Source organism: Phascolarctos cinereus, unplaced genomic scaffold (assembly GCF_003287225.1).
Source record: "Phascolarctos cinereus isolate Bilbo 61053 unplaced genomic scaffold, phaCin_HiC Scaffold_2;HRSCAF=192, whole genome shotgun sequence".
Lineage (NCBI taxonomy): Eukaryota > Metazoa > Chordata > Mammalia > Diprotodontia > Phascolarctidae > Phascolarctos > Phascolarctos cinereus.
Genome location: NW_027555625.1, coordinates 337,820,859 through 337,843,832, shown reverse-complemented (window position 1 = coordinate 337,843,832; position 22,974 = coordinate 337,820,859). Strand labels below are relative to the sequence as shown.

Below are 22,974 nucleotides of genomic sequence, written 5' to 3'. Positions count from 1 at the left end.
TCTTTCCTCATTAGCTAAAGTGTTCTTGAACTATAAGATTGTGCAGGAATGTGAACTAGCCCAACTCTAGATAATCCATTGAAAGGCAGCTTTTATAAACAAACATGTTGGCAAGAGGGTCTAGAGTCCAAATAGCTGTGTTTTACCTCTTCTTCCCTGCTTCTATGAATTTTGAAGATCACATCACAATATTATCAGAGACTTTGAAGAGGATAGCACAGATTCTCCTTCCTCTTTGAGTTTCTAGCTGGCAGCTCTATTGGCCCTACTCAAATTCTGGGTTAGATCCCAAAGGTAATAACTGTACACTAATCCTCCACTAAAAGCAAGGGACTAGCCAGAGAAGTGAAACTGTTTCTTCCATATGTAAAAGCAGAACATTCCCAGTAGGTCACTGTGTCAGCCCAAATACTTTGCTTTTTAAAAAAGTAAATGAGCACAGTAATTATTTGTCTTCAAAGCCTGGCAGGTATCTCTGTGTACAGTATAGGCTGCTGCTAAAGAAATCTACCTTATGTACCTAGTACAGGAGAGTAGTGATCCACTGTGCAAATATGCACAGGTATTGATAATTTTTATAAAATACATACTTGCCTGACAGAGTTGAAAAAGACTTGGATTTCACAAACTAAATATGTATTTAGGTAATTTTTTTAAAAAGCACATATTGCAATTCACAGGCCTAATAGACAGGATTTGTTTGATCTATTATTGAAATCTATATTTAAACACCTTTGCAAAAAAGCATATCATGTGTCCAAGAAAGCAAATCTAATATGTTAAGATGCTATTTTGTATTGGCTACATAGAAGGTATTCAAGCCCATCTTCTAAACACACAAGGATCTGTTTACTTATGTTACAGATGTATGATTACAAATTATACAAAATAAAACTAGATATAGGAGGTCTGATCTATACTGTAGCCTTGGATATAGGAGGTGCATTTTGAAGCTCAATGTTTTTGGAAAATTTGCACACGTGTTTTTGCAACCCACGTGGTATACCACGTCTAGGGCAGTTTTATGCTTCGTTCTACACTTTGGCAATCCTGTCACAATCTTCCCTGACCACCTCAGCCCTTCCTCTGAAGCCATAATCACATAAATATTGCTATTGTTACTGGAAAAACATCATTCTACTCTGCTACAACTCTATTCAGCATTCCTATAACTTTTCAAACCAAAACACTGCTCCAGGGCCATAACCCCAAAGTGTATGGTATCCTGCTATCAGAGTATAGGCTTCTTGAGGGCAGGGATTGTTTTGTATTTGTATCTTCAGTGGTTTGCACATGATAAGCACTTAATTTTTTTTAAACTCACTCCTTCCTTATTGCAAATGAAAAGACAATTTGACTACAAGTCAACATAAATTCCCTATTTCACAGTACTTCTAAGTATCATAAACATAAGAGCCATATTGAAGGAGAGTTTCAAGAAATATTTTGATTCACCCTCTCACCTTTTCTTCCCCAATAATATAATAAAGCACAGCAAAAATGTGAAAATCTTCTAAATTTTGGTTAGAAAAATCTTGTGTTTAGGTCGACAATTGATAAAATTTTACTCTTCAATCCATCTAGGAATCAAGCATTTATTGACTATCTCCTAAAAGTCAGGTCTTAGATGAGAGACATGGAAAAGAACAGATCTGCAGCCAGAGGACTTCAGTTTAAATTCTGCCCTGGTCAATTAACTACCTCTGTGATCTTAGATGTGACATGGAATGTCTCTGGGCTTCAGCTTCTTCATACACAAAATGAAGGGCCTGGATTGGATGGCTTGTAAGTGCCCTTCCAGCTCTAGGGCTACAATCTTGTTATCCTTTGATTACTCATAATCTGAATGTGAAGTAGGAACATAGGAATTGGAACTGAAATGTGGAAACTGATTTTGGTGGAAAGATGCTGACATGGTGGGAACAATTTCATTGAATTAGATACATCTAACAACTGGGGTATAAGTTTTAGTCAGTTAAGTTTGGTTATAGCTAACATCAGGCCCAAGTGCCAGGAACAAAATTAAACAGTTGGGTAAAGTCTTTGATGACAATAGCATACTCTTTTTGTCAAGAAAGTGTGGAAACGCTCTGTTCGCCTTCCCAGAACCCAGAGTCATCCACCCCTATCTTATAATTCAACCTGCAAACAGATTAAGCAGTGGAGTTTGTGGAAAGGCTGTTTGCTCTGAGCTGAGAACCCTTGTGTGACACTATGGTGACTCTCCTGACACTTCTAAAGGAAATATATATGCAGTTCTTACTCATCAGCAGGGAAACCAAGCCAAGAATTCACAATTTCTTTGTAACCTCAAGTATTTTACACAAATCATTATTTGGCTGTGAGACAGGGAATGGATTGTTAGCTTTCCTTTCAGTTATTTATTTTTAAAGATGTAGAATGACCTATATTTCATAAAGGAACTAACAATTTTGAAAGCCATCAATTGAAAGAATTTGCCCTGGCCTTTGATATTTTTTGTATTCTTGAAGGTATTTATTTGGTGTTTTAAATTTTTAAAATGTTAAAAACTAAGGCAGATTTTAAGTGACTTTCCCTCAAAATGGAACCAAAAAAAAAATAACCAGATGTGAAAAACTTTGTATACTCTGTTTGGATTGTTCTATTTGAAATGCATCTATACTTCAAAGAAAGAAAAAGAAAAAAGAAAAAGGTCTTTATTTACATAGTTTGATTCTGATCAGTGATAATATAGCTCATACTAAAAGTGTTCTACCATAACAGTGACTTTACTCCAAAAAGGATTTAGTGAAGTGACCAAAGATCTAATTAAACTAGGACCTGTGAGAAAGATTAAAACCTTTGGGACTATTTAGTTTAGGAAAGAAGAATAAAAAAAGTCTCCAAACATGAATCAATATTCTATGAAGGATAGAGACAGTTTTTTCCATATGCATTGAGATCAGATAACAGGAAATGTTACTAAGTTGCAGAATTTAGTAAATATGAGATTTGTAGCTAGTTTTAAAGCATTATCAAAGGAACTTGGTAATTTTCTTCTGGGAGATTTTTTTGTTTTGTTTACAACCAGAAAGGTCTCTATTTATGATGGTTTAGGTACCATGCTAACAACAAAGAGAGACATGGACACATATGATCCTTAAAGTCTCTTTGTATCTATAACTCTATTTGTTAATACATATTACCCTAGCTTTGTTAACCTAGCTATATAGCGTGCCTTGTGCAATTTCAATACTTAAAATAGGAGGAAAGAAAAACAAATAGATTGATACATAAAAATCATTTAGAAAACAACTGCTTCAGGCCACAAGGAGACACATACAGAAATAAACAAAAGATCATATTCCTTGCCAATTAGCAAATATAATTTGGGAGATCTGGGTTTGTATCCCTGTATGTTCCTCTATGAATAATTAATTAATTTTGTGACTATTCCCCATCAGTAAAATAAGGATCAGGCATGGCCCTAGGTAAAATTTTAAACATTAAATTTCTCTTATAGACTCTTTATTGCTTCTTTCTCTTACCTTTCAATATTCATTCTTTCCCCTTACATAACACCTACATACCTAGCACTCTCACAATAATTCTTGTGGAAGAGGTGTTAAAGTCATCCCTTCTATAAGAGAGGAGAAGGATGAGTGGGGCAGGGCTTTGGGGGAGGAGGAACTCAGTCATACTAACATGTCAGTGATTGAATGTGCTATTCTACCAAGGTTATGTGCTTTTAAAAACAGGATTATTTGGAGTGTTTAACCCAAAATAATTTCAGGCAGTATGCTTGATTAGGGAGGCATTTTTGAACAGCAGGTACCTTTCCTATGATACCACATCAATTGAATGAATGATCATTCTATCTGCCCATAAGACCGATGCTGACATGGATAATAACAATTGTGCAGAATTTCTCCTTCCAGGTATACGGTAAAGAAAAAAATGAGAACATATATATATATGTATATACATATATAATGCTTTGGGCTCTCTGGGGGGAAATCATTATGTAAATGCAAAATTTTATGGTTATTAAAGACAAGGAGATTTGTCTATATTCACAAAAGTTTCCACATTTTTTATGTGTAATTAGATTAGAGCTGATAAAGGAAGTTGACAGATTAGAAGAGAAAAGCTGGTGAATGCTAGAGGGGCAGAGGTCAAAGGGGAGCTCAGTGAAAGAGCCTGAACAATAGTGGAATGGAAAGGAATGGATGGGGAGGGGGGAACAGTTAGTTAAAATGTCATAGCTTCCTATGAAGATAGTAAGTTGTTTTGGGGGTAGAACTGGCAATCAAATACTAAATAAAAATGGAGCCCAATCTGAATATTTTCTGTACATTCTAGTTCTATTTCATGCTATTCCCCAGCTCATTGCTCATTTCCAACTAAATCAAATAATATTATTCTTAGCTTGCCTTTACATAATTTAAACTCAAACTTAATAAAAGATATAAAGTTTCTTCTTTGAAAGCTAGGCTAGCACATGTTTCCTTGTCACCTCTCTTACTATGTTCTCTAACTTTGGAATGTAAGCTCCTATTTGGAAGGGAATGCATTATTCCCTTCCAAATTATTTTTACACAACAGCATCTAGTACAATGACATGGTAAGGTAGTTGCTTTGTAAGTATTTACTATGGCACCAAGAACAATGCCTTGCACATGGTAGGCACTCAATATTTGTTGAATGATATGTGATGGATACTAGTATTCTTCCTAATTTGGTCTTTAAAATAGGGTTCAAGAATAACCATCTTCTAAAAATCTGTGAAGCAGGCATACCCAACTCATCCAGGGAAGTACACATTAGACAGCTAGGTGGGGCAGCAGATAGAGTTCTGGGCCTGGAATCAGAAAGACTTATCTTTCTGAGCTCAAATCTGACCTTAGACATTTATTAGCTTGTAATGCTGGGCACGTCACTTAACCTTGTTTGCCTCAGTTTCCTCATTTGTAAAATGAGCTGGAGAATGAAATAATAAACCACTCCAGTATCTTTGCTAAGAAAACCCCAAATGGGGTCACAAAGTGTTAGACACAACTGACAAATGACTGAACAACAACAACACGAATTAACAACAAATCCAAAGCTTAGTTTGGTCAGCATATGGCAATTACAAGTGATCAATAACTGACTGTTGTTAAGAAAGACATTTAGTTATTTAAGTTAGATTAGACTGCAAGTAATCAGAATAAATTAAAAACAACCTATTGCATCTAACACAATTATGATGCACACAATATGATTTGGGGGTTATGTACATTTCTTTAAGAAAGTAAAAGATGTGACCCTGGGCAAGTCACTTAACCCCCATTGCCCACCCAAAAACAAACCAAAAAAAAAAACCCCTGAAGATTAAACAAAACATTCTATTGTCTGAGTGTATTTAATAGCTCACATTTATATAGAACTTTAAGGTACACAAAATACCCTCCTAATAACCATCCTGGTAGTGAGATAGTGTATAATCATCCCCATTTTACAGATGAGGAATGTGAGGGTCAAAGAAATGAAGTGATTTTTCCAGGCTCACAGAGCTGTTCTTTGTTAGAGTCAGGATTCAAATCTAGGCCTGACTCTAGGCCTAGTCTTCTCTTTCCATTGTGGCATAGAGTTTCTCAAATCCCTTTAATTTGTTCTATTTCATTCATTTGTATTTAATTTCTATTCTAATCTTTCAAACCACATTCAATAGAGATTTGATAAAACATTATCCCTTTCCTTTGTTAATAAGAATTTTATTAATACAAATATTTTTCTTCATATTAGTTATATGTGTCTTCATTTGTAAACTTTTCCTTTTTATGTTATTTATTTGCAATAATTGAGCATCTAAAGCGAAATACTGCATAAATTGTAGAACAATAGCCAATTTTAGTCCTGGACCAAGGGAAAGTAAATTCTAGCACTATTTACGCTGCCCTCTCAACACACACGTATTGGTAAAGGATTTTACTTTTGATCAACTCATTGCTATTTTTGGAAATCTGGAACAGAGCTTTCATAGTCACCTATCCTTAATGAATGGACCTCAGGGCTTTCTGGCTTCTGTGGTTGATGAACACAACCTTTAAATTTGAAAAATACTTCCGACACTTAAACACAAATCAGACAGTTCAAGGCAACCTAGTAGAAGAGATTAAGGAAGCATACAGTGCCCAAGCCTGCTTTATGTGTCCAGACGGCAAGTTTGCCTGGATCTGGGGTCATAATATAAATACAAATTACAGGGAAGCATGATAAGTGTAGATACAAATGGATAATTTAGACTCATGGATGGCTTAAACTCTAATAAATAAGAAAGCAAAAATCTTACAGTTAATTAGTATTATTAATAATGTAAAAATGAAGAAATCATTCAGGAAACCAAGTATGCCTTTGGTGTTAAAAGTGATTTGTCCCTTTATAATTTGTTAATGTGATATTATTAGTGGCATATAAAAAAGGATCAGTTAAGATTCATGATCTTTCAGCTTCTGAAAAAAACTCCTGTTGTTAAAGATATGTCAATTAGAAAGAGCCATCCTTTTGTTACATTAGCTTTCAATAAGATCAAAGGACTACACAATTATTTTGTTTCAAATATAAATGTAAAGAAAATTATCTCAAGCAAACAAATGCAGTTTTACATGTAAAAAGGTGGATTTAAAATGTTTGCAATGAAGTGTCTCATATCTTAACAGAACAACACAATTTTAATTAGTTAGTACCAATCTACCTGCTTTCATAGGTTCATGTAACATACTGCAAAGTCGTAAGTCAGCTTGGCTTCATCAAATTCACCTCTAAGCCAGGAGAGTAAAAAACAAAAACAAAACCAAACCACTTTTTTTTGATTGTTGGCTCTTCCATTATAAACTGGGGGGTGGGGGGTAAGGGGTTAAATAATCCTATAAGGTGTTTCCAGGGCTACTGATGAAGTTGAGTTGCTTTTCTACCCAGGCAGTTGAGTAGAGTGCTGGACCTATAGGCAGGACGACTTGAGTTCAAATCAAGACTCAGACACTTACTAGCTATGTGACCCTGGGTAAGTAACTTAACCTCTCTATGCCTCAGTTTCCTCATCTGTAATACAGGAACAATAATAGTACCTAGCTCCTAAGGCTGTTGTGAGGATAAAATAAGATCATATTTGTAAAGAACTTTTCAAACCTTAATGTGCTATATAAATGTTATTATTATGATGAATGGTAATATTATTACAAGATGCTTTGTTCTAAATAGTAGTGACGGTTTCCAAAGGGATCCCAAGAAAATATTTTAAAACTATTAATGGACAAAAGATATAAACTAGGAAAGTTGACCATTTGGCCCATTCTACCTTTTTTTTTTTAAAAAAAAAAGGCAAACAGCATGAAGAATACCTTGTCTGACTGCCAAATGACAGCAGTTTTAAAAAAGCAAAATTATTTTACTTACTTTTGAACTTTTTCATTGGCCTCTTGGGAGGCCTCTAAAGCTTGCTGAAGCTTTAATTCCATGTTTGCTCTCTCTGTCAGGGCTTGCTGCAGCTGGATGGCCAGTTCCTCATTTTGTTGATGAGTGATGGAAACAATATCCTCTCTGTTTTTTAAGGCATTCTCATAGGTACTAAGAGTACAGTTAAATTGATCCTTTAGACTTTCTTCTTGGGATAACGATTTGTGTAAACTATGAAAACAAGGAGGGGCAGTAATTAGTTCTAACTGAAACTTGAAAGATAAATTATGAATGGCCTATTTAGAATTCCTATTTTTCTAACCATCAAAATCATTTCAATACATAAACATTAATATGTGTTTATATTTTTCAATAAAGAAAATTATTATTAAATCACAATATTAGAATAAACCTCCAGCTCTTATCTGTTCCATTCCTTATTCCTTCTTGCAGAATGTTGCTTAAGACATGTTAGGCAAATGATTATCTACCTTGACAACCTGAACATATGAAAATATACCACCATATGTCAATTTAGCAATATTACTATAAACTTTACACTTGATTTTCTCTAAAACGAATAGCAAAGAATTGGAAAACAAAGTATTTCTACATAAGTAAAAAAAAAGACAAACTTTCTAAATGCAAGGCAGTGAGAAGTGGAGGACTGAGTCTTAGACTGGGATTTAGTAGAACTAGGGTTTATTCTGCTAATACTTAATGAGTATGAACCAGGACTGTGCAAACATGGCTGAGCCACATATAAAGCATTTTCTCATTTTCATAGCTGAGATGCAGGCAGAGTTAAAAATAACCAAAAGAAACTCTACAGCGGAGAGTAATAAGTACCTATAGATATTTTCTTTGTGTTAATAAATGCTGTGCCAAAAACATATTCCCATGAAGTCACATTGCATAAAGGCATACAAATTAAGACTAAATGAACACAGAAGAAATATACAGATGAATAGAACTTTAAAATGCTAAAGGTCAGATCTTTCATAAGTCATTACACCTACCCGCTGAGGTTATTTTGAAATGGCACCAAGAACCTCACTCAATTAAATAAAGACATTTGAAAAATATAAATATTTAATAACAGAAATTCAAAATCCACAGAGGAGATGTACCTTTTTATTAAATAAAATCATTTCAGTATTTGCATACAAAGGAAATGTCAATTGGAGACTTGCAGTAAAGTGGCTTATCCGCATACTATGAATTGAAAATGTGACCAAAAGGTGAATATAATTCTTAAAGCTGGCAAAAAAAAATTTTCTTTAAAGTTAGCCTCAGAACTTTAGGATGTTCCCAGATGGAAAATAATATGCAACCACATACAAGTTTGGCTAAAGATTTAAAGCTGAAATATATATATTTTTAGATGTCTGTCACTTTGAAGAAAGTAGCATGTAACATCAAGAGGGAAGTAGAAATATGATAGTAAAATTTAACATCTTTGCTAAACTTTTGTATAAGTGGCTGCTGCATATAAAACAGGGATGAATACTTCTAAATCTGTAAAATGTGGTAGAAAACAAACATCACTCTTCAGTGTTTTTCATCATATCTCTCTTCTTCTTCTTCCTCTCTTTTGTCTCATCTCATATAAGTTCCTACAGTTTCCATCTTCTATATACTTGCTTACTATGTCTTCTTTCTCTGATTTTTTTTCTAGAATTTTCATTTATACATATTTGAATCTTCTGTGAAACATCTTATTCCATCATAAACATATGCAGCAAGGATTATGGGGTCTGTCAACCTCACTTATAGATCACACCTTAGCTTTCTATTTGAATCACTCATATTTAATCTTATCCTGAGTTCCAGGATAATCCAGGAACAGATTTGTATATTTCATCATTGATTAATACAATTTCAATATATCTTTCAATTAATCAAAGCCCCCAACCCATTTCATCAATGGAATGGAGAAACTCCTTTCCGAAGAATGGTTATTGATATTTCATTGGAACTCTTTCTACAAGCTTCTAGTGGGAGAGAAGAGGAGGCTGGGCAAGAGAATACTGACAGTGCTTAAAGCTTGGGACGGGGATACAGCATCAAAAAGGAGAAGAAAAGTGGGAGATATAGCCTTGGGGGCTACGAAGAATGGCAGAGACTTTTCATTTTGGGAAGGGGGGGATGGGGAGGGGAGAGAAAGCAACCAGACTCTTCCTGGGGCAGCAGACTTTATTGTCCATGGCAGGCCATCAGGTCAGCAGCAAGCCACCTGATGCAAGGGCCAAATCAATAGTAGACTCTCTTCCTCTCCTTCCACCTTTAAGCTGAAAACTGCACAACTGTGTCCTATCTTCTGATTTCCTTTTTATTAAGTGAGTTTGTTTCCACTGTCTGTGGGTGTGGTGTTACTGGAGCTCTGTAGGGAGGGGTGGCAAAAAGGAGAAATAGCCCCCGGAGCTATATTGTATTGACTACAGCACTAACTGGCAAGAGAAGAAAAGGTCTTCCATGGGGGCTTTCAAGTCTCAATTTAGTTTTACAAATGATCCCATAGCTCTCCCAGATACAACACTATAACTTGAATTTGAGGCTCTCTTAGATTTCCTGTAGAAAAATGAGAGGACTTGAAACCACATTCAGTTGAGGGCATGAATAAAGGCTTAGATGCTAAGTATCCTTTATATGTAAAGGGAGGGGGAGATATAGGAGAGCTTAGCAGAAAAGCCTTGCCTCTGAGACAGTCAAGTAGGATGGTCTGTGAGGATTTCAACTGAGTCCTTTTTACTTGGGAGAAAGGAAGAACACAGACCCCTTGTACTCCATAGTGACACTTAAGTGTTACATCTCTATATATGAAATCCCTAAATCTTTTGTAAGGTGAAAAAGGGACCCCATCATTTTGCTCAGTTGATGTAACATCTTCACATGGAGGATTCTACGGAGCTTGCTTTCTCTAGGAGAATTGTGATGATATATAAGGGAAGTGCCTTGGAGAGACTGTGGAGTATTATTTATATGTTCTGTAACTAACAGTGAACCATGTGGTTCTTCAATTGTTTTGGGGGGGAGGGCATTAAAAAAGGCCTGACAGCATCAGCCAACCTGCTTTGGTACAGCCAAATTTCTCACACAGGAATTCCTTTACCAACAATTCTCAAAGTGTGGTCACCAGGGGCCCTTAAAACCCTTTCAGTGGGTCCACGAGGTCAAAACTATTTTTTGTCCCTTTTTTTTCTTAAATTCAATTTTGTTTTATTTTCAATACCAAAATCTCCCTTCTCCTATACCCTCTGTAGCCACTGAGAAGGTAAGAAATGCAAAACCCATCACAAATATGAAGTCATGCAAAACAAATTTCTGCATTAGATATGTTCCAAAATCAAGGCAAGAAAAAAAAAACAAAACGCTGAAATCTGTACTCTGAGCCCATAAGTTCTATAACTGGAGATAGACAATTCTTTTCATCATGAGTTCTCAGGAACTGTGGTGGGTCATTGTGTTGATCAGTTACTAAGTCTTTAACAGTTTTTTACAATATTTACAATACTGCTGTTCTGTATAAATTGTTCTCCTGGTTTTGCTCACTTCACTTTGCATTAGTTCACAGAAGTCTTCATTGGTTTTTCTAAAACCATCTTCTTTATCATTTGTTATAGCATAGTTGTGTTCTATGACATTCATATACTATAACTTATTTAGCCATTCTCCAACTGATGGGTAGCCTCTCAGTTTTCAATATTTTGTTACCACAAAAAAAAGTGTGTGTGTGTGTGTATGTGTGTGTGTATGTGTGTGTGTGTGTGTGTGTGTGTGTGTGTATAAATTAGGCACAGATGAGTCTTTTTCTTCCTTCTTTGATCTTCTTGGGATGTAAACCTAGTAGTGGTACTGATGAGTCAAGAGATATGAAAAATTCAATAGACTTTGGGATATAGCTCCAAACTGCTTTCCAGAATGATTGGGCTAGCTCATAGCTATACCAGTAGTAGGTTAATATACCTACTTTCCAACATCCCCTCTAGTAGCTGCCATTTCCCTTTTTTGTCACCTTAGCCAATCTGATTGGTATGAGGTGGTACTTCAGAGTTGTTTTAATTTGCATTTCTCTATTGATGATTTAGAGCATTTTTTCATATGACTATTGATTCCTTGGATTTATTCCTCTGATACTTTCTGTTTATGTCTCTTGACAATTCATCAATTTAGGAATGGATCTTATTCTTATAAATCTGGCTCCGTTCCCTATATATTTTAGAAATGACAACTTTATCAGAAAAACTTGCTACAAAGATTTCTACCAGTTTTCTGCTTTTCTTCTAATTTTGGTTGCATTGGTTTTGTTGGTGCATTTATATAATCAAAATGATCCATCTTACTGACTGTAAACATCTCTTATTTATCACGAATTCTTCCACTATTCATAGATCTGATGGGTAATTTCTTTCATTAATTTGCTCACAATATCACTCTTTATGCCTAAATCATGTACCCATTTTTGAGCTTATCTTGGACACAGTGTGAGATGCCCATGACCTAGATGGTCTATGCCCAGTTTCTGCTTAGACTATTTTCCAGTTTTCTAGATGTTTTGGTCAAATACTGAATTTTTAGTCCAAACAGCTGAGATCTTTGGGTTTTATTGAACACTAGATTATTGTGTTCCTTTGCTTCTACATATTATGTACCTAATCTCTTCCACTGGTCAATCATTGTATTTCTTATCCAGTCCCCCCCCCCCCTTTTCTGATGATTATAACTTTGTAGTATAGTCTGAGATCTGGCACTGCAAAATCCACTTCCTTCACTTTTTTTTCATTTATTTCCTTGATGTTCAATTACACTTACAGTTTTCTTAACATTGAATCAACCTTGCATTCCTGATATAAATCCAGCCTGGTCATAGTGTATGATCTTTGAGATATATGATTGTAATCCTCCTTCCAGTATTTTATTAAAAAAATTTTTTTTGCATTAATATTCACTAGGGGAATTGGTCTATAGTCCTGTCCACCCCCCCCCCCATTCTAGCTCTTCCTTGTTTAGGCATAAAACCATAATTGTGTCACAGAAGGAATTTGGTAGGATTCTTTCTTGATTTATTTTTTAAAACAATCTATGAAGTATTAGAATCAAATGTACTTAAAAGGTTTGGTGGAATTTGCTTGTAAATCCATCTAGTCCATGGGTTTTTTCCTTAAAGAGTTTGTTTATGGCTTGTTCAATTTCTTTACCTAAGTTAGAGTTATTTAAGTATTCTATTTCTTGTTCTGTTAATGTGGACAATTTATACTTTTGTAAATATTTTTCATTTGGCTTGTTGGTTATACTGGAAAAATAGTTCCTAATTATTGCTTTTATTTCAACTTCACTGGGTGTGAACTGATCATTTTCATTTTTGATTCTGGTAATTTGTTTTTCTTCTTTCTTAAATTAGCCAATGATTTATCGATTTTATCATTTTTAAAAATTTCCTAGTTTTGTTTTTTAGTTCAATGGCCTTTTTAACTTTCAATTTTATTAATCTCTCCTTTGGTTTTCAAGGGTTCCATTTTGATTTAATTGCGGATTACATTTTTTCTGTTTTTTTTTTTTAAAGATGCATGAGGAATTCATTAAGCTCTCTCTCTCTCTCTCTCTCTCTCTCTCTCTCTCTCTTCCTCCCTCCCTCCCCTCCCTCCCTCCCCTCCCTCTTTCTTTCTCTTCATTTAGAAACATACATTTTCCTGTAAGTATTGCTTTGGCTGCCTTCCCACACATAATATTATGTTGTGTCACTGCTGTCTTTATCTTTAATGAAATTATTGATTATTACTATGACTTGTTCCTTGCCCCTCTCTTTCTTTAGGATTAGGTTATTTAGTTTCCAATTAATTTTTAATCTATGCTTTCAAGGTTCTTTATTGTATGTAATTTTTATTGCATCATGGTCAGGAAAATATATTTAATATTTCTGCTTTTCTTCATTTGTTTGTGAGGTTTTTATGCCCTAAAAACAGTCAATTTGGGGAAGGTACCATGCACAGCTGAGAAATATGTATAAACTTTTCTATTCCCATTTAATATTCTCTAAAGGTCTCTTACATTTAAATTTTCTACAATTCTAGTCATCTCTTTAACTTCTTTCTTGTTTATTTTATAGTTGAATTTATCTAGGTCTGAAAAATTGATGGTTCCTTCACTATTCTTTCTACTTTAGCCTGAAACTTATTGAACTTTTCCTTCAAGGATTTAGATTCAATGCTATTTGTTACATGTATGTTCAATATTGATATTAATTCATTTTCTATGGCACCTTTCAGCAAAATGTAGTTTTCCTGTTTATCTCTTTTAATTACGTCTATTTTGGCTTTTGCTTCTTCAGAGATCATGATTGCTACCTCTGCTTTTTTTTTTTTACTTTACCTGAAACACAATAGAATCTGCTCTTGCTCCTAATTTTAATTTTATGTATATCCTTCTGTTTCAAATGTGTTTCTTGTAAACAACATATTTTTGGATTCTGGTTTTTAATCCACTCTGTTATCTGCTTCCATTTTATTAGTGAGTTCATCCTATTCATATTTAACACAATTATGATTGCTAACTGTGTTGTATTTCCCTCTATCCTATATTTTTCTACTTATCCTTTTTTTTTTTTTAACCTTGTTAAAGGTAAATTTACCCTTCTCAAAAGTATGGTCAGTTTTCCTTTATTTTTTCTTAAAATACGATGTCTAGGCTTTTTGTTCATGACTTTCTGATAGTCCAATGATTCTTAAATTATCTCTCCTCAAACCATTTTTATAGGTCAGTGGTTTTTCCTATATCTCACATAATCTATTTTTTTCAGTCTCTCAGTTTATTGTTTCTGGATATTTCACGTAGTCATTAGCTTTTACTTGGCTAATTCTAATTTTTAAAGAATTATTTTATTCATTATTAGATTATGGTACTCCTTTGTTTGTATTTTTGTACCTCTTTTGCCAAGCTGTTAATTTTCTTTTCTTAATTTTCTTAAAGAGCTCTCATTTCTTTTCCCAATTTTCCTCTGCCACTCTTAATTGATTTTTTTGCCTTTAAAAAAAATCTTATTCTTTAACTTTTCTAGGAAATTCTTGTTGAGCTTGTGTCTAATTTTTATATTTTTTTTTTCCTTGAAGCTTTGCTTGTAGATGCTCTTGAATGACTGTCTTCTATGTTTGTGTTTGGAGCTTCCCTATCACCATAGTTGATTTTTATGGCTAGGCTTTTTTTTTTTTTTACTTGTTTGTTTGCTCATTTTTCCCTGCTACTTGCTGACTTTGAATTTTACGTCAGTGTTGGACTCTGCTCACTTCCAAGGGAGATTCTGACCTGAGCTTCTATCTTTGTATGTCCTCCTGCTGTTTTCATAGCTCAGTCTGGGGGTCTTAGGTTAGAACTGACCCTTACTTTGCTCTTGATCTCAGAGTCACATGTTCCTGGAACTTGTTCCTTGATCCTTAAACAGGTAGTACCACTTCTCCCTTGAGACTATTCCTTTCTGCCCTGTTCTGACCTGGCATTGGGTAATGGGTAACAAAGCTGCCAGATGGGAACTGCTCCGGTTCTCAGTGCTAGTATGGGAATCCTCTGGCATCTCTTTTTGCCTGGGTTTTTCCTGCCCTGGAACTTGGTCCTCTTGCCCGCCCTTGGTGCTGGAGCTCTCCCTGCCACAGCTACCACCTGCTCAAAATTTTTCATAAGAATGCTAGGATATATTATCCCTTCTTTTTCAACTATATCCTTATTTTATATCTATTTTTACTGGGAAAGCATCTAGCATTTCTGCATTGCAAAAAATGCTAGCTCTTGCTTTTAGTTATTCCCCATAGATCATATTAAAGAAAGGCCCTTCTATGTCTATGAATTTTAGAGTTTTTACTAAAAACAAGTACAGTATTTTAATAACTTTTTGCATCTTTTACAATAATTATGTAATGTCTGTCAATTTTGTTATTTATATGATTAATTATGCTAATATTTTCCTAGTTGAACCATTCTTGTATTTTTTGTATGATTTCATACCTCTTTTAAATACTTGAAGACAACTATCCTATTCCTTCTAAGATTTCTCTACTCTAGGTGAAATTTCCCTAGTTTCTGTCAAATAAAATTCATGTGGCATGATCTCAAAGACCTTTACTACCCTGGATGCTTTCTCTTGATAATCTTTTCCAAAATGTGATAACTAAAAATGAATGATACATCACATATGGCCTGACCAGGGCATTGTATTATTATTTGTCTACTCTTGGATTACGTACCTCATTAATATAGCCTAAGACTGCATTAGCTTTATTGGTTGCCATATACGACTATTAACTCCTAATGAGTTTATTTAGTCCACTAAAGCCTTCACATCTTTTTCTAATGAACTGCTGTTTAGCAATGCCTATGATTTTTTAAAACTCAGGTTTAAGATTTTGTGTTTATCTCTGTCTCTAATGGATTCAGTTCTCATCCACTGGCCCTCACAAACTGACTAGCTTAGATCAGTCACAGAAAATCACTAAAACTGAAACAAATGAAGAAGGAATTCTAGATCCTAGGGAGGCAGAACCTTTAGAGGTTCTGAAGGAGCATTTTAGTTCCTGAATTACAAAATACTTTCCTGTTCCATAACCATTAGACACAAGTGGCAATTAATTCACCAGTGCTAGACTCTTCTGGGTAACATACACAACTATCCTGATTTTAGGCATCAGCATGAGTGAAACTGTTAACACCTGGAGGCTTTTTCTGTCTGCTCTGCATTTATGCCTAAGTTTTCATCTAAAAATTGTTAGTTTATGGGTGTGGCTCTAATTAAGCTCATACAGGTTTATTTACATCCTGTTTTCCTGTGCTTTTGAGCCCTCTGGCATCTCTGCTGTAAAGCTGTTTCTGTTGTCAGCTATGCAAGTAAGACAACCAAGAATTTATTTCAAGTATTTTTTGATAGGAAAATTCTAATACAACAAAAGAACTGAAACAGTCTCTTGGATTGTTGTCAGAGGATTATTTTAGTAGGATTTATCTTATAGTTTAAATTTTTAAAAAACAGAATTTAGGTAATATTCTTAGATTTAGCAGATGATCTATACAGCTATGTGTTACAGTGCCCAAGAATAAGTATTACCTTAGTGGATCACAGGTCTACACCTATTTATTTGTCAAGATATGTATGTGCATGCCTATAGAAAAAAGTCACAATTTGGTTTTAGACAGTTTAGTCAGTTTTAGTAGAGAACCAGGTGCACATCCATATTTTTGTTGAAGTACTGTGCCCTGGGGTCACCACATTGTGCAATATTTAAATAAAAGTCCTGGGGAAGTTGTCTATACCTGTTGCTTCTCCTTTCTCAACTTTTATTCACTTTTCAACTCTATATTTCTGTTGAGAACATAAGCATTTTTCCAGTCATCCAAATTCACAACCTTTTTCTTCCTCATTCCACACATCAAATAAGATGTTAAATCTCATTTCTATCCCCACAATATCTCTCACATTTGTTCCTTTCTTCCCACTCATGCAGCCACTATCCTAGCTTAGGCTCTCATCATCTTTTGCCTAGACTATTGCAATAACCTCCTACTTGGTCCTGTTGCCTCAAATTTTTCCACTCACAATTCTCGACAGAGCTGCTAAAGTGATGTTTCCTAATGTGTATGTTATACCTGACCATGTCACTCTACTGCTGAAGAATGGTTCCCTACTGCCTCTAGGAGAAAATGTAGGCTCCACGGTTTATCTTTTAAAGCTGTTTATGACCTAACCAAAACTTACTTTTCCAACCTTATCCCGTTATTCTCCTTTGTGCACTATTTGGTCCATCCAAACAGGTCTTCTTGATATTTTTCACCTATGACACTCCATGTCTTATCTCCACACCTTTGCCCTGGCCCTCCTCCACTCTTGGAATGCCTTCTCACCTTCCCTTCACCTCTTAGAACCCCTTATTTCCTTCATAACTATATTTAAGTGACAACTTCTACATGAAGTCTTTGCCCTAAAATTTACCTTGCACTCCCTGTGTACATATTTTATAAAGAAATAATAATAATAATAATAGCTAGTACACTGCTTTATGGTTTCCAAAGAATTTTACAGTTTAATTCTTTAGATACATACAAAATTATATACATGTTGCCTTCCCCCAAAGAACATCAGCTCTTTGCATGAAGAGATTATTTGTCTTTGCCAGTGCCTGACATATAGTAGGTGCTTAATAAATGCTCACCTGGGGCAGCTAGGTGGCACAGCGGATAGAGCTCCAGACTTGGAATCAGGAGGACTTGAATTCACATCCAGCCTCAGACACTTGACATTTACTAGCTGTGTGACCCTTGGCAAGTCACTTAACCCCGACTGCCTCACCAAAAAGAATAATAATAATAATAATAATAAATACTCACTTGGTTTTCCCTACAATCTTATACTAACTAGTGCAGCAGAGCTAAGGGCTTCAATTTATTCCTCTCAGAACCTTGGGTTAGTTCTGAATCCTCTAGGGAACTGCAAATTAGGAATAAATCAGACCTTGGTGACACATTAGTGTTCTGCAGTACCTACCTCAAATTACCTTAACCAAAATATTGGCTATAGGAATGTTTGGGGTCAATAAATTCTAAAGTTGTTCCAATTTAGGGTAGACTGTGCAAACTCCTGTGAACTAAATTAGTGATGATGGGGATGGGTTCTGACTCCTTAAAAGGAAAAGACTATATCTTTGGGATCTGGACCCCAAAAAGGAAAAGCCCTTGGACTTTACCACATGGCCCAAGTCCCTGGTGTTTGCCTGGGCACCCAGCCCTTCCCAGTTAATGCTTTCAACTGCCTATTCATTGTGGTCCTCATTGTCTGAACCTGGCCCCACCCTAGGCCACTACTCCTTGATTCCCTCTAGACCCCTTCTAAGTGGCCCAGGTCCCTGGCATTCTCCTGGGGCACTCAGCCCCTCCAGGTCCTTCTCTGTTACCTCCCAGTCACCCCAAGCTATTTGCCTCTCCTTGATCACATCCAGATCTTCCCAAGTCCATAAAGTCCAACCTGCTCCCCATTAAATGGCTCAAATTTCTTAACAGTCTGGCCATTTGTCAATACAAGTGTCACAAATGCTCAGACTCCTTAAGAGTCTGGCCCAGCTTCTATAGGCGATATAATAAACCTTGTCTCTGCTCAGATTCCTTAAGAGTCTGGCCCACTTGTCAATATAAGTGTCACAAATGCTCAGATTCTTAAAATCTTGCCCACCTCAATTGGTGTTTTAATAAACCTTGTCTCTGACAGGAAGAAGGCTTGAGTCAAATTCATTCAAGGCAGGACCCTTGTCTTCTACCCTTGAATTTTGGGGTTCCCAGCACCCCTACACCTCAACAGTACCCTTAGGGACTGACTCATCAGGGAGGTCTGGTGTGGATTTAATGTACTTGTTTGTACTAAAATAGGTTACCTTTCCTCTACCTTCCCCGCCTGCCCCAAGAATAATGTATGTTTTGTGGAGTTTATGCTATGGCTATTTGATAACTCCAGTTTGTGCATCCAAACTGAGCACACAGGAAAGTTTAGTGCATTTCTGAGGCTCACTGAACTCTCACAGAAATGAATTTAATCAAATCGATTTTACTGTGAATTTCTCTACTTTAGTGGGGAATTTATTTTTACAAAGACTGCAGCATCGTTCAGGATTTCGGCACTTTGAAATATTAACTCAGGGGCTATAAAATCTCTGAACAACTAGACAAAAGTATTAGTAGAGGCCCCTTTATGTTTAGGTGAACCTTGGCCAGAGGTGAAATAATGTTCCAGTTGGAGAGGTATTCTATGAATAAATAAAAAAGCAAAAGGCTGTAGAAAATTTATACTTATGGAAACCTCTATTTCCTCTAACTTTCAAGGCAATAATCTCATCTATATTTAGTCATAAAGAACTTCTCACTTTTAACAAAGCTTAATACTTTAGCTTTAACCTACCAATTTTTTTTTACCACATTTTGTAATGCACATCTAGAAACGCTAGATCATGAAACTTAAAAAACACTTTTTCTATGTTAAACTGAAAAGCAAGTCATATGAACTAACTTCTCTTTTTAAATTTTATTTTTACTGGTCTTTACAAAGCTGTTGATATATACAAGCACTGTTGCTTAAAGTCATACCCAAATTATATACCCTATTTTAAGTAGAAAATTCCATTTGCCATTTTATTCTTTCTTTACATTATGAGGAAATTTCATTGTACAGTACACAAAGACTGAAGACTTGAACAAAATGAACCTTAACTTCTATCACACTGCTTAACTTCACATGCTATTGGAATTATAAAAGAGAAAAGTCCCACGAGTATTATCTCTTTAAAAACTGAAGTGGTCAGGGAAGTATTCATTCACCTTTTTTTTTTTTAAGGGAGTACACACATAAACACACACAGACACACACAGAGCAACAAAGTGGATCAAGTCTGATAACACTGAAACATGCCTTACATCATAATGCCTGTGGATCTGGGGAAAAGTTCTAGCTAATGACCAGGATGTATGATATTTACTTTTATTTTGGTCTCCAGGGAATACTGTTTACTTTGCTTTAAAATTTATATGAGTCATTTTGTTTTGTGCCTTTTTAATTAGCTTGAAGGAAGCAATCATTGTGTAGAAAGTGGAATCAATTTGGATTCAATATTGATAGCTACTGTGCTGCAAATTTCTAATTAAATGCAAACACTTTGCTAAAGTTAAATGTTCTAAAGTCCAGCAGCAATGATAACAGCCACTAGAATGAATTGCTTAAGCACCGTTCAACTGATTTTTTTTTTCAGCCTGTCTGTCTGTCTGCTGCTCTTTCACTGAGTTGTGCAATACATGAGGTGAATGCCAGCTGTAACTGATTTTTTTTTTAGGTCATCTTCAGGAAAAAGAAAAAAAAAGAATGTTGAGTGCTCTGCACTACCTAAAGTTACTTATTAACCGTGTCCTGATAACTAATCAATGGCACTGCATGGAGCCAAATTTGCTGCACAGAACTGGTCCCCACTTTACCACCTCCCTAAGCAAAGGGTCAGTAAATACCTAATGGCAGTAAAGGTGTTTTGCTAGATAGCATTCTGATATGTTAAAGAGTTTTTAAAAGGAAGTTTATCTGGCTTTTCTCCACACAAATAGATTGCTTTAGGAGGAAACTATTATTATTAGCAGCCTACAGTAAAAGCACTTAAATTAAGGCATTTTAACAAATACTTTGCCAGAGAATAAATGAACTGCTGAAGGAAGAAAACTAAGGCAAAATATTATTTATTTTAACCAGTTTGTGACACTTAAACCAAAGGAAAAACAAAAGGTTTCTTTCATTGGTAAAACGCCAACCTCAAGCATAAAATCCAAACCCTTTCATTTTACTAAACACTGCACTAGACTTGTTCAAAACCTGTTGTACAGCTGCTGTCATGAGGAACTCTTATAAAGTTTCTGTTGCTCTAGGGTTGCCATGAGGCCAGTTAGAATCATAAAGGGTTAGAGTTTTCATTCTTCAGCCACAGCAGAGATTAGGTTTTTAAGTCTTTTGCCTCTTTGTAACTGTTGAGTTTTAGACCCCTATCTACAACTTTGCTTTCATCCAACCTCCTCTCATGCATGACTTTTTATTGCTTTTCTTTTTAAAGGGAGATACCTTCAGCCTTTTAGTATATTTTTTCCTGACCTCTTTTTAATATCAGATTGACTAAAGGTTTACAAATTTTATTAATCTTTTCTAAGAACCAGCTTTTAGTTGTATTTATCATTTATATAGTTTTATTAGTTTCCAGTTTATATATTTCTCTTCTAAGGTTTAATATCTCTTCTTTCATGCTTATTCTAAATTTATTGGTTAGTTTTCTAATTTTTAAAGTACACATTCAGAGCATTAATCTTCTCTTTTTTTAACTTTGTTAATTTATGTTTGTAGAGATAGGATTTCCCCCCTGAGGACTCCTTTAGTTGCATCATAGAAATTTTGGCATGTTGTTTCATCATTAACCTTTTCTTAACAGAATTATTGTTTATTTGATATGTTCTCTGATACATTAATTATTCAGGATTTCATTGATAAGTGTACTTTGGGGTCTGTGGTTTTTGCTTGTGCTTCTTGGATGATAATTTTTTATCATGTTATAAGTTGTAAAGGATATGTTAACTATTTCTGCCTTTTTACATTTGTTCACAATAACTCTGTCCCCTAATGCAGGGTTGATTTTTGTAAAAGTTCCATGTACTACTGAGAAATATGTACATTCTTATTCTTTTGCAGTACAATTTTGAAGATACCATCAGCCTCTTAGCTATAGTTTCTCCAGCAATTTTTTCAATTCTATGTTTTCCCTTTTGTTTATCTTTCTGTTAGACTTATGAAAAATTGAGAGAATGATGGTGAAATCTGACTCTATTGTATAACCGTCTGTGTCTTGTTGTTTACAGATTTAGATGGTAAAGCATTTAGAATGTATATATTTAATACTGATACTGGATTGTTATCTATGGTTCCTTTCAGGATAATGTAATTTCTTTGTTTTTATGTTTTGAATGTTTTTTGTTTTATCTGATAGCATAACTGCAACTGTTGCTTTTTTGGATTCACCTGATACATAGTAAATTTTTTCCCAGCAGCTTGTTTTTATTTTGTGTATATCTTTCAAAAAAATGTGTTAACAGGTTACAGATTATGGGGTTGTGTTTTCTTACCCATGTTATCTTTTTCACATTTAAAATTATGAGTTAGATGGCTACTTTTATACATTTGTCTTTTTCTCCCCCAAATTGGGATTTTTAACCACTTCCTTATTAAATACACTACTTTAACTCTTCAATTATTTTAGTTTAATTTACTTTAAAGCAACCCTATTCCCACTTGCTCTCTTTTCACTTTCATGCTCCTTCCTCTTTCACCCTCCATTTGTTGTCCTTTTTCCTGGTTTTGCTTAACTTATTGTCTTTTTCTCTTGCTTTTATCTAGTTATTTCCCTTTCTTTTCCTCTCATTTAAATTGTCTCCCCTTCAGCTTCTTTTATTTATTAATTTTTTAAAATTTCATTTTCTGTACCTTTTTCTAAAAATAATGTCTTTCCCTTATTCTCTTATTTGTCTTCCAATGGGGCAGCTAGGTGGCACAATAGATACAGCAGTGATCCTGAAGTCAGGAGGACCTGAGTTCAAATCCAGCCTCAGACCAAACACTTGACACTTACTAGCTGTGTGACCCTGGGCAAGTCACTTAACCCCAATTGCCTAAAAAAAAAAATATTTGTCTTCCAACTCTTGACTATTTTAGACTTATTCTTTCATTCATGGACTTTATATTTAAGCCCTTCTTTAGTCTTTTAGTAGAGGGTTCCCTCTACTAAACAGTTTCTCTGTTATTATCTTGTAGACATTATCCCCTGTCCCTTTTTTTCTGTTATACTTCACTCTTTAAAATACCAATTCCTACAAGTAATGCTAAAATTCTGCAAGCTAGCCTTCAGCAATATGTGAACCTAGAATTAGTAGAAGAGCATGGTGGTTTTTGAAGAGCCAGAGGAGCTAGAAACCAAGTTGCCAACATTCACTAGATTATGGAAGAAGCAAGGGGGTTCCAGCAAAACATCTACTTCTGCTTCC

The 22,974-nt window shown here is 35.1% G+C and overlaps 1 protein-coding gene across 4 annotated transcripts in view; it reads right to left on the bottom strand.

Annotated features, from left to right (window-relative positions):
* MIPOL1 (mirror-image polydactyly 1) overlaps positions 1 to 22,974 on the bottom strand; it is a 470,789-nt gene that overhangs the window by 35,863 nt on the left and 411,952 nt on the right. For 3 of the 4 annotated variants that reach the window (XM_020991342.1, XM_078150326.1, XM_078150325.1), the window contains exon 13: positions 7,399 to 7,629. The exons of the other annotated variant lie outside the window; for it this stretch is intronic. In XM_020991342.1, the coding sequence (XP_020847001.1) occupies positions 7,399 to 7,629 (231 nt within the window). The remainder of the gene's footprint in view (positions 1 to 7,398; positions 7,630 to 22,974) is intronic. 4 annotated transcript variants of the gene reach the window in all.